This window comes from Spodoptera frugiperda, chromosome 12 (genome assembly GCF_023101765.2).
Source record: "Spodoptera frugiperda isolate SF20-4 chromosome 12, AGI-APGP_CSIRO_Sfru_2.0, whole genome shotgun sequence".
Lineage (NCBI taxonomy): Eukaryota > Metazoa > Arthropoda > Insecta > Lepidoptera > Noctuidae > Spodoptera > Spodoptera frugiperda.
In genome coordinates, this window is record NC_064223.1 from 11,642,430 (window position 1) to 11,655,380 (window position 12,951).

Below are 12,951 nucleotides of genomic sequence, written 5' to 3' on the forward strand. Positions count from 1 at the left end.
AAGAAAGGATTTTTGGAAATTCAACCCCCAAGGGGGGAAAAGGGGTAAAACCGTTTCTATGAAAAATCTTATTCCTTGGGTTTATAAACTTGAAACTTGGCATGAATACGTACATAGGCAAGTAAATATGTTTGACATTATAAGTTTTTTCAAACTACCCTCCAATCGTGATTTAGGGGTGCGATTGGGTGACTGATTTATTAACGCACAGCCGAAACCGCTCGGTATAGGAGTCTGAAATTTTGAACAGAGGTTCCTTTAGTAACATAAGTGAGCACTAAGAAGGGATTTTTGAAATGTCAACCCCCAAGGGGGAAACGGGATAAACTGAGCCGGGGCTGCGGGAAAGTTCTAACGAGATACCGTGGCCCCGGAACGCAAAGGGCAACTGAAGGAACGAGGTGGGTTTTAGTCAGTAAAAGTCTGACACTCCCTTCCGTTCCACCCAGAGCGGGAGAGGTCATTTGATGATTTCCCATCCTTAAAAAAAAAGACTTTGTATGACAACTTTCAGTCGTCTCTTTAACATACATAATAACATACATAATTATGTACAATACATGCATAACATTAATAACATCACGCCTTTAAATCCCTGAGTAACACAGGCTATATTTAATTCCAGTTGTAACAAGATTTCAGCCTGTGGAAGAAAAAGCCCTGTCGAGATCATTAAAAAACGCTATATATAACCGAATTACACGTGGGCGAAGCCGCGGGCGGAAAGCTAGTTTACATATAAAATAAGTTGGTTAAAATTTTAATCATACTGTAACCTTAGCAACGTACGAATGTACTGTAGATTATATCCAATACATTTTCGACTATATCACAAAATAATAAAGTTGTAAATCTACTTGAATGATGAAAGTCGATTCCTGGCTGCTTACTAAGTATTTTTTCACGAAGGTCCGCATTAATTAGCTGTCGAGACTAATACATTTACTTACTATATTAGTTTATTGATTGATTGGGCGTCTCACATTTAAGATAGACATAATTCTGATATAGAAATAAAATATGTTTATATTTACAGCGGAATGTGGCGATTTCGTGCCAGAAGACTATCCGGACCACACCTACCTCAGCGGGTATAAGTTCTTCCCTGGGCAAGACTCGGAATCCGAGAGGCGGATCATGGAAAACCATAAAAAGCATATGTAGGTGACACGTTTATTCATTTATTTATCATTTTATACACTCACATGTTACACGTTAACATAAAGGACAACAGATAATATAGTTGATGTACATATAACAGTCTGGGTGTCATGTGTATGTGAACTTGTATGTTTGTAAACGCACCAATGACACATGAGAAAAGCCTAGTGTGGGGGTAAAGTTTTCAAAAAGAAAAAAAAATATAACACTTATATAATTTACGTAAGAGGTACTACATATTCCAATTGGAATTTCTTCCTGTACGCCAGTGGTAGGAAAAGTAATTAAGTCATACGACATAGTGTGTAATAAAAATAAACAACAGGCAATTTACATAGAAAGGAGACTAACACTAAACAGATTAAAAAATAACTGATGCATATCACTTAGATTAAGATTAGATTTCAACCATTTCATCTAATTGCAGGATATCACTTTTTTACCAAAAATAGAATAAATAAATATACTACATATCTATAAGAAATTAAATATTATATTGTAATGTAATGTAAAAATAAAGTAGATTCAACGTTTGTTTCGTATTTTAGCCGCGTACTACGTTTACTTACAGATTTCAAATCAATAACTTATCACAGAACACACAGGTTAATTATTTCACCTTGACATTAACATTCAAATAAATCTATACAACTTTCCAGACGTTTTTCTGTTCGACCGAAAATAGTTAGCTATTCTCTTAATACGTTGAAACTCAACTTTGTAACTAGCAACAATAGTTGTGTAAACAAAAACAAAAGTCGGTTGTTACGGATACAGCCTTTCTAGTCAAGTTCAGTATCGATAAATTAAATAATCGCTATCATTTTAAAAAGTGAATAAATATTTGTATTTATGTATGGAGATTTTTATGGTCATCGATACGTCGTGTGACGCTTGCATAGTTTATTGCCAAGTGAGTGAGGTTACCGGAGGCCTAATTCCTTCCCTTCCTAATCTTCCCATCCCCAATACCCCAAATCACCAATCCCAAAGGGCCGGCAACGCACTTGTAACTCCTCTGATGTTGCGGGTGTTCGTGGGCTGCGCTTGATTGCCTACCATCAGGTGATCCGACTGCTTGTTTAACGCTCTATAAAACAACCGTGGTCAATGAATGAATTCCATTCATTTCTATATTAATAACGATTATCGATACTGAACTTGGCTAAAGACAGTCTCTAGAAGCTATAACTCCGATAATTGTACCAATCAAGGCAGGCGTAGTGATTGTTTTGTTTTGTGTCTTGCAGAGGCCAGAGTCCCGCCGAAGCCGACCTAAACTTGTTAGAAACGGCGCGGAGATGCGAACTTTATGGTGAGTGATAAGTTTACTTTGTTGTTGCTCACGTTTTTCTATTTAGTATTTGTTCTGTACCCTTAGTTCGAGTTCGGTACTCTGATTGGCCGGTTCAAATCAACCAAACAATCAGAGCGCAAGTGCGCATTGTTGCGATTAGTACGTAGTCGTAGGGTACTGGATGCTTTATAGCAATGTTTGTCGTATAGACTACATAAGAATAAATTAGCTACCCCTAGTCTTCCGGTGGTTATCATAACTGTCGACTAAGGGGCTATACATATGACGGATCGCGTTGCAGAGCTTTCTTATAAACCTGAACCTTTTAAACTGCGATCTTCCAACCGCTTTGCTAAGCGTGAAGACAAAATTCTTGTGTAGAGGAGACATTTAGTCCAGCAGTGGACTATCACGGTCTGTTGATGTGTTATTATTTCTCGGCAGAAGTATCATAAGTATATGAGGCATTTTTAATAATATATTTTTTCTAATAATGTTTTTCAATTGTTACAGGTATAAAAATGCACCCGGCGAAGGATCACGAAGGAGTTCCCCTGAACCTCGCCGTGGCACACTTGGGTATAATAGTGTTCCAGAACTACACGAAGATCAACACGTTCAGCTGGGCCAAGATTAGGAAGATATCGTTCAAGAGGAAAAAGTTCCTTATCAAACTGCATCCTGAAGGATACGTTAGTGTGAGTATCTGATAAGATTATGCTTTTAATTCTATTTTCTTTTTGTTATTGGAATGTGGATAGATAATTTCAGCTGTTTTGTAAGTCAATGGAAACGATAGTTTTTATTTCTGAAGAAAAACTGCCTATATTTTTTAGAGGAAAAGGTTAGGTAGTGTGGGATTCTTACCTCACTAAAACCACCCGGATGACCACCTTCAGCATTTGTAAGGGGCACCAGTTCTCTAATAGACCTTACTGCGGAACCCTCACGTTTGCAACGCCTAATAGGGCAGATCTCTAGAAAGGCCTACGTCTCCCTAGTCAGCAGTGGATGTCTTGTGGTTATTGAGGATGATTCTTTACTTAAGGCTTTCTTTAGCCTTAGGTTAATTTTTTTATACCACGACTGGCAAGAACGGTCCACCTGATGGTAAGTTGTTACCGTGGCCTATGAACGCTTGCAACACTTGAGGCATTACATGCGCCTTGCAGACCATTTAAGAAACCTAGGTTAAAGCTGTTGACAAAATAATAGTACTTGTTCGGCCTTTATCTCAAAAACAATTATTTATTTTTTGCCAGGGTTACTACCGCGACGTAGTGGAGTTCTTCTTTGACGGTCGCAACGAGTGCAAGAACTTTTGGAAGAAGTGTGTCGAGAACCATGGATTCTTCCGCTGCTCCAGTGTGCAGCGGCAACCCAGGCAGAAGACCAGGGTCATCTCTAGAGGATCCTCGTTTAGGTGAGTCCTTGAAGAAGTTATAGAGAAATTAGTAACTTTGGGGTAGTGTAGACACACCCTATATTTATTGTCTAGAATGTGTAAAACTGCTAAAGTCCTCTATTGGGGTAAAATAAATAATAATATATAATGTTTTCCTACTATTGACACAGGTATAGCGGTAAAACCCAGAAACAAATCGTTGAGTACGTGCGGGATAACTATGTGAAGCGTCAAACATTCCAAAGGTAAGACTATAATAATCATTATAATACTGTTATACATAAGCTTAGCTATTATGCCAATATGTACTCTATATACTCTATGTAGAATCTAAATTTGACACGAGGTAAAATTGACATTAAAGCTGAATAGTCAATTCTGCGCCGTGTAAACATTGCATGTATAAAATAATACATAAGCTTAAGCCGCTATAGTTGATATAAATAGCTTTCTTACTGTAACTTGTCTTTAATGCAGCTAGGCGTAGCTAGACAACGCTTATAGATGTACTATAGTGTGGTACAATACCCAACGAACCAGCATAGGTAGGTCGTACGCGTAACTTAAGTTAATACTAAGTGTACGAAAGGTGAGTGGTTAGCATGGGCTGGGAGACACTAGCTTTTGGTTTTGTCTTGTGGGCGTTTGTGTGACAAGAGAAGCGAGTCGTAACGAACAGATGCATGATGTAACAAGTCCCTCGAACAATCGAATTGGTTAGCGCGAGGCTTCGATAGTTTTGTATGAATCGATGGTGATTAGCATATATTCGAGCATGCGCTGTATCCGTTGAAATTTCCGCTTCTTCCAAATAAACGAGTACGGTGTAGTGGCGAGTGCGTTGCGTTGCGACGGCACTGACAATCGGTCGGAGGATGGTGTTGTCGTATTCGTATCTCGTAGGGTCTGTCTCGGATGGGTCTGCGCTCTCATTACATTCGCGTCGCGGTCTCACTTCTGAACTTATCGGTACTAGATATAAGAGAAACACTAGAACTTAGTTGGTCACGCTTGCTTGACGCACGAGGACCGCAGGCCTGTCGCGGCGCGACGCGTATCGTAAAGGCACAGATTACATACTGTACGGGTGCTTGACTTCCTATATTTTAATTTTTTGCGCATACACCATACTTGAGTGGGTATTTATGGGTTAAAATGCAGTCTACTATTTACTGACGCACAATGTGTACCAATTTATGTCGATTCAGATTAAGAGTAGTAGTTGACGGCAGTCAGTGATGTCAACAGTTTACACCTCACACAAATGAGGCACTTCTCTTAGGGATACGTGATTACCGAGCGCTTGAAACTGAATACAGGAAGTCGAGTATTACGTACGTTGGAAATATCTGTGCGCTTTTCTCAGTCGCGTTAAGAAGCCAATCTGCCCCACTAGACAAATGGCACAAATGTTAGTCGAATAAAATATTATTGAAAAGTCAACGTACTGACATAAGCTTGCGACAATATCAATGTCAATGTCATACATCAAGATCGAAGCGTGGTTTTGACACAGTCAATGGTTGACTTAATATGTCAAGGTCAGGCTTACCACAAACTATGTCGATGTCAATCCCGTACATTGACTTTTCTATTTAATTTTTTTCGACTAGCTGTTATGGTATTATCTAGTGGGGCTATAAGTATAGAGCGGATAAATCGGGCGTTAGAGCAGAAGTAGGGGGGATGAAGAAGTGCACAGATATTTCCGGGTAGTATGTGCTCGGTGCGGGGCCACACACAAACCAAAAGCTGGTGCCAGCGGTCACCATCCTCTGCCCGACTGTCGCAGGTCGGGCTCGTTCCGCGCGTCGCGCTCCGTGGGCGGCTCGCGCGGCAACGTGGCGCCGCCGCCCGCGCCGCTCAACCAGAGCCTCTCCGCGCACCCGCTGCTGCCGCTGCCGCCCGGCTCCGACGGTACGTACACTCCGCCTCTCCCGCCGACTTATTACTCCCCTGTCTTAACTCAATTCTGCACCAGTTTGCTCATTTAATGTTCCATTTTACAATTAAATGTTGACTGTCCCCCATCGACGTCCCGCTCGTTAGTTCGTCACGTGGATCCCCACTCAGTCGAGCAGTGTAAGTAAGCGTGGTGATGTTTGCAGCGATTTCCCTGGAGTGGGACAAGCAACCTCACTACCTGGAGGCTTCTCTGATGATGAAGGGCTACAGTGCGGAGGAAGCGCGCGCGGCGGCGCAGCGGGCGCGCCGGCCCGTGGCCGGGACTCGCCCGCCGCTCGCAGCTACCGCGTATGTCACCACGAGGGACAAGGTAAACTACACCACATACACACTGACATACATACACACCGACACACTGATATACTGCTTTAGTGTACCATTGATATTACAACTAGTGGATAGTACTCTGAATTTATTCAAGTCATCTTTAGACACACACATCTTTTACAAAAACGAATGTAATTCTTAACTTAGACGAGTAGTTTTGTTGCCATAACATGGAATGTCCTTCTACTATTATAGCCTTTTTCTGGATAACTAAATAACTGCTGTAAGACTGGCTGGAGAATGGCGGACGAAATCATTGTTTGTGCACCGCTTTTAATGACGCTTAGTCTGTCAAAATGACAAAAATACTTCCCCTTGACGATACGAAGAGAAAAGAAAAGAAATGACTAATTGCTGAAGCACAAGATGTTTAGAAGTAGATAGTATATAAAATGATATAAAAATAAGGCTTTTCTTTGGAAACTATAGTTATTGTCATTTACCCGTTGCTATTTGAAGCAATGAATAAAAAAGTGATTTCCCAACTGTTTCTATGAGAAAAGGACCTTATTATTATACCATGAAAGTACATAATTATATCTCCATTAGTACTAGTACACAGCCGAAATGAAAATCTTATATCTCCGAAGCTTTGTTTCAACTTCACATAGATTTGTATTTGTTTCTTTCAGCTTTCAAAACTGTACTGCAATCAAATCGTAAGGGCCCAATATAAATTGGCTTGTATTATACTCGTATTACAATGTTTCTAAACTCGCTGGATCATATCTAACTGTTCTTCGTCATTATATCTAGGTCTGGTTTGGTTACATTCAAATAACGATCTTATTTATTAGCTGTTAAGTCTGAAATCGATATCTGTGTTTGAATATACCCTTGTGAACTTTTTAGGGATAAAGACAAACGTAAGGAATATTCGTGTTCACATATATGTGTATTCAGTACTTAATTATCTGGTTTGAAAAGTTCATATTGATTATGTAACCAAATTAGACGAAGGCATGGTTCAGAAGTCATGGGTCTTTTCTTTATTCATATTCTACTGATCAAACTGTATGCAAGTCACATTTTACTCATGTATTATATTTTTAAATTTTCAGTCTTATGATTTTTAGTAGCCATAACAGACCGAGTTAGCAAACAAAATAATTTAGTCATTTAATGATAATATGTTTGCGTAAAGTAATACAAAGTTTCTACCGCTGACTCGATGCTGATACGCGCTAATATTAACTTTAACATGGATATGGTCTCAATTTAAACTTTTTTGTACCATTTCTTATTGTTGTGGGTGAAGGGAATTGACTGCAACCGTTAAAGCACACATCCTGCCATCTCGCACATTTTCCGTAACGCACTTACGGCACGGGGTCCATCTGTATGTAACCAGGCGACTTAGGTTGCCAGTCACTTGAATAACCGGCTCATATCGTTCCACAGGCTCCCGAGCTAGTGACCCATGCCGAGGTCAATCATCATCCTACGGAGGATTCGCCTCTGCCTCATCGGACGACGACACCATTGGTTAGTACAGCTTTTTATTAATGATTTTGTTACAGCGAAAATTCAAAATATAATTCGTATTGTTGTGCATTGGTCAGGTTTCTCCGGAGAGTACATGGAGCCAGGCGAGTTTGGGGCGTGCGAGTGGGGTCGGCCGCGCGCCCACTCCGCCGCCGCGTGCGCGCCCAGGTCAGAGCCCCCCCGCCTCGCCCCCCTCCCCGCTCACCGCGCGACTTGCACCGCTCCCCGCCGCCGAGCCCCCCTCTAGCGGTTACCCGGACTTCGTGCTCGCGAAGCATTCCTCGAGCTTTAAGAAGTCGTCCGAGCGGCTCGAGTACGAGCTGTCGCAGAGCAACATCTACTCGGCGTGCCCGTCCACGCGCTCGAGCCGCTCGGGCGGGTCGCTGCACGTGGACGACGAGGACGAGGACGACGCGGCCGGCCGCGCGCGCGTCACGTGGCGCCGCAGCGCGTCGTGCCGCAACCTGCGCGACTACAGCTTCGACTCGGCCGGCCGCGCCAAGCGCCGCCGCGACGCGCGCTCGCTGCTGGCCGACCTGGACGCGCTGGCGCGCCTGGACTCGCCCGTGACGCGCTACGACGAGGCCCGCACGCGCGCCTTCGTGTTCGGCGAGCGCGGCTCCGCGGAGTCGGCCGCCATGTTGTTGGGCCGCGCCTATTCCTCTTCGTTTCCAGGTGCCATCGGCGAGCCGCGCCTCGACATGCCGTTCGCGCGCACGGGGTCGCAAGACGACTTGTCGCATGATAGTTACGAAGTTATCGAGCGCTCCGACGACGAGTCGGAGACGCGCCGCTACGCGCGCATCCAGGCGGTGGGGCGCCGCAGCGTGGTACACACGCGCTCGTGCTCGTTGGACTCAGGTAACGACCTCCCCTCCGACGACGACCGCTCGTTGTCGCACCTCTCGGAGAGCGACGACCACGAGGGAGCCCCCGACGAAGTCGTCTGCCACTACCGTAGTAGCAATGACATCCCACTCGATCCGTTCCTTGTGGATGACCCGCGAGTCCTGCCTCGGGAAAAGCTCTCAGTACGTTCTGATGGCAATTTCTACAAAGAAATTAAACGAGCGCTTGGCTCGCGAACGTCTAGCCAAGAGTCGAAGAGTGATATTTACGATTCCAAAATATCTAAAAGTAGCGCCGAATCGAGCAAAAAGTCGCGGGACAGCGTTTATCACACGGACAGTAAGAAATCTAGGGAGACTCTTAAAAGCAAAAGCTCTGATAGGTCAGGATCTCGAACTTCTAGTCAAGACTCAAAGTCAGATTATTACGATTGTAAAAAGAATTTGTATGAACCTGATGAAATTAGTATGAGGCGACGTAGTATTACTAGTATACAGAACGCTTACATAGACCCATTCGAACCCATATCTCCATCGTCTAGTCCAGATTCCACAAAAGATTTCTTTGATACCCAAGCGACTTTCATAAGTATGGAAAAGCCGGAGTATCGGGAGAAAACGCTATTCGACAAGTCTCATGAAGACTTGATCGCCAATCTAGCTAATTCTCCTAATTATTATCTGTCTACTCCGTACTCCACTTTTCCAAGCAATAGTAAACACGTTAAAGAGCCTAGCCCAATGCATTCTGCTAGCTTACAACATGTAGAATTAGATCAATATTCTGGTCAGTTCGAATCAGATTCGAGTCCTCCTAAAAAGATAGATGAGTTGTCCACTGAGGAAGAAGATATCCACCCTCAAACCACGCACATTTGGCCTGAAAAGATTGTTGGTCTTGATACAGAAATTGATACTAGAGCTGCTAAAATACACAGCTATCAGCGCCGTCGTTCCTCTGATACTGTTTTCAGTTTCGATAAAGAAAAAATAGAATCTTTAACGAGATCAATCAGTAAAGAGAACGCTGCGACACATCTCGTAAAAGAGTCGTCGAATGAATCTGATGTGAATGTGAGAGTGTTGCCGGCAATGGACAGCATCGAATATGCAAAAAATAAAGCCAAACAAGCCGCTATCCAGTCAGGAACGGTTTCCATTTTGCAGTCAGAATTCGATAAGCGTGGCGGCAAGGTTCACACTCATATTGTCAGAAAAGAGAATTTGAAGGAAGAATTAATGGCAAAGACTCACTTTGACGAATATAACCCTAAATTAATTTTGGAAACAAGCTCTAGTAGCCGGTTGGCTGATAATACGGTTCCTTATACTCACCCAACTGTTGAACGCACTAAGAGTGATCCAAATAGTTTGGCGAATAGACCTCGCTTTAGCAGCGTCAATTCTCGCAGACATGTCTTAATGCACCAAAAATCCATTGACTTAACACCAGCGGAGTCTAGTGACGAGGATTATATATTCCGGCAAATACCAAGTGCTCCACCAATCGCAACCAAGCGTTCGCACTTTGAATTACCATCACGGTTGCCCGAACATATACGTCCTCCCTTTGACTTGCCTAAAAACTATTTCAAAGAGTTTGATGCGTTTAAAGCTGGATTTAAGGATAACAAGAAAGTGGTCGATGATGGTTACGACATCCCATACGTGTTGCATAAACGACATGTAATGAATGGCACTGCGCCATCTCCTCACGAAGATCAACGGCCTCCACCGGATATAGTTATGCTTCCGCCTCAAAACGGTCGTCACGTTGTCAGTGCACACCCTAGGTGTAAGTATCACGACCATCCCAAATCGCCACGTTCGCCTAAATCTCCAAAATCGCCGAAATCACCGAAATCTCCCAAATCTCCCAAGTCACCGAAATCACCGAAATCGCCTAAGTCTCCAAAGTCACCACGAAATAGTATACAAGTGGAGCACACTTCCAAGTTCCTGGAAGTTGAAAATCGTGACTTCTTATTCACTCAAAATATTGATCTTTCTAAGGTAGACCCAGTGACGTTAGAAGTGGATAAGAGTGGCCAATTACAACATTTGCCGAGTCCTAAGAGGGACATTACCAAAAACTTGGATCCTGTTCTGCTCGAGACACTTAACTCTAAGCTCAGTCAGATAGAGAGTGATTCAGCAACGAGCTCTAAGACTGACAGCATTAGACAGGAGCCTATGTATCCTTGTGATATAAAGTTTACTATCAACGGCCGCAACGTCTCGCAACCGCCTATTTGTAAGGATCCAAAGCCTTTGACAGCAGCTGAAAAATTACGAGCAGATATTAAATCAAAGTCGGAAAAGCTACCACCGAAACGTGGTCAAAAGGCCCGAGGTACCGGGAAGAAAGGACCAGGAAGTAAGATAAAAGGGAAAAGCAATAATAAAATCAGAATCACTTCGTTTTCATCTGATGATGAAAGTGTCGATTCTGACGATGTATTTGGTACGACTGAGGCTGCCCCTAAACTCGAATTCTCACCACCACAATCTCGCAAAGATTTGGAACCTATTCTACAATTAGAATATGACAAAATTACTTCTGGAGCTTGGCACAGAGGTCAGACCATGAGCTCAACGGAGATTGAAGGTTCGCCTCCTCAATGCAGGAAATTGGCAGAGTTGGAAGCGAAATATAACCCTCAGGTTCTTGATAGCATGAGTGGTAACGCTACAGAATTACGTAGGATTTCCGAACGCTCTATTTCGATTCCGAGCTCAGAAGATGATGTTGCTATAAAATTTACAGAGGTGAAACAGTCGAGTAAGGAGAGCTCACCGTGGGAGTACAATGAAAATATTCCATCGCCCATATTAGAAAGTACTGAATTTCTCAAATCGGATGATGAACACTTAGCTGACATGGAAATTCAGAAAGTGACAGGAATTCAGTCCGATGATAATAAACCTGACCTTAAAGAAGACAAAAAAGATTCTAATAAGTTAGATGTGAAGAAAAGTCTAAGAGATGAATTGATATCACCGATGCTACGTAAACCTGGTGGGACTCCAATATTGTTTGCTCATGCTCGTTTAAATCTGTCTGAAGGGTCGGTATTTTCTCTTCAGCGACAAAAAGCGACACAAGATTCACCAACAGCGAGCCGCAGAGCTAAAAGTTTGGACACACCGGTTATTCAGTTACACAGACTGCCGCCAATGAATGCGTTCTCATCAAAAGATGATACGGTTGAAGACATAAATGAAGAAGGGGAAATACTGGAGGAAAAACCTTTAATTGATGATAAAGGGAAACAGATAGCTGTCAAGAAGGATACTATAGATAAAATCGAAGAGGTTGAGGAAGATCAACCTGCAGAACATGAAGAACTTAAGTCTGTTGTTATCGATAACGAAGAATTGCAGTTGTTAGAGGACTTAGTTGAACAACGACGCCCACGCTCGTTCAAACGCAGATACGATTTGTCGAAAATAAAGTCTCAAGCAGCACGCTCCCCGATAAGCAGATCGCCACTGTCGCGTTCACCGATTTCAAAGTCTCCATCACGATCGCCCACCTCGTCCTTGAATTCACCTAGAGGCAGTATCAGGAAGTTGTCAGACTTGAGTGAGGATCAAATAGTTCCAGATATTGAGAGAATTAAACGTAAGGAGAAAAAGAAGTTAACACTGAAGCCGAAACCTGATGAGAAACAGAAGATAAGTAATAAACTAAACAAAGGAGGCTCTCTAGACACGAATGCTACTAAAGTGAAAGCGCTACAAACACAAAAATCTTTGCCGTCTTCTCTAAAAGAACGTCCAGATTTCTTAACTGTACCACCACTTGATATGGCTCGAGCAAAGAGCCAGGAATTAGAACAAACGGCTAAGAAAATAGCTAAGGAAAAATCTAAGTCTTTAGAGAAGATGGATATTAAACGAGGTAATAGCAAAGAAAGAACCAAGTCTCAAGAAGACAGTGATACAGAAATCGCTAAACGTAAAGAGAAACAGCAGATGTTGTTTGAAGCTGCCTTGAAACAAACTAAGACTTTGATTAGTCCAGTCAAAGACACCATGCCGCCATTCCCACCGCCAGAAGACAAGATCGTTGTCAAAACCGAGGGCGACAAAATAATCATTGAGACTAAGATCAACAGCAAGGCCGAAGATCATGTATTTATAGCTAAATCACCGAAGAAATTAGATAACAAATTAACCGGGAAAATAAGTCGTAGTTTTGAAGATCAGAAATCTATGAAAACACCGAGCAAAATGAATAAGAGCATGGATGATAAATCTAGTCCATCTTTAGAAGACAAGTTTGACGATCTTGCTGCTTTACAGAAGTCTCCGAAGACATTGTCTAAAAAACAGGAAATAAAGCAACAGATTGAAGGCAAAGTTGTGTACCAAAAAATAAGTCCTGGAGCTAAGTCTAAGAGTTTGGACAGAAAGGTGGAAGCTCATTTGGATTCTCAAGCGAAATCCAAGAGTTTAGA

At 42.6% G+C, this 12,951-nt stretch overlaps 1 protein-coding gene across 15 annotated transcripts in view; it reads left to right on the plus strand.

Moving 5' to 3' along the window:
• Positions 1–12,951, plus strand: part of LOC118262939 (FERM, ARHGEF and pleckstrin domain-containing protein 1) — a 63,834-nt gene that overhangs the window by 29,965 nt on the left and 20,918 nt on the right. For 11 of the 15 annotated variants that reach the window (XM_035574644.2, XM_035574636.2, XM_050697598.1 and 8 more), the window contains exons 6-15: positions 1,037–1,160; positions 2,412–2,476; positions 2,972–3,156; positions 3,721–3,881; positions 4,034–4,108; positions 5,656–5,780; positions 5,972–6,138; positions 6,788–6,814; positions 7,557–7,640; positions 7,718–7,808. In XM_035574644.2, the coding sequence (XP_035430537.1) occupies positions 1,037–1,160; positions 2,412–2,476; positions 2,972–3,156; positions 3,721–3,881; positions 4,034–4,108; positions 5,656–5,780; positions 5,972–6,138; positions 6,788–6,814; positions 7,557–7,640; positions 7,718–7,808 (1,104 nt within the window). The remainder of the gene's footprint in view (positions 1–1,036; positions 1,161–2,411; positions 2,477–2,971; positions 3,157–3,720; positions 3,882–4,033; positions 4,109–5,655; positions 5,781–5,971; positions 6,139–6,787; positions 6,815–7,556; positions 7,641–7,717; positions 7,809–12,951) is intronic. The other 4 variants (XM_035574645.2, XM_050697600.1, XM_050697603.1 and 1 more) reach the window with 1 other exon arrangement.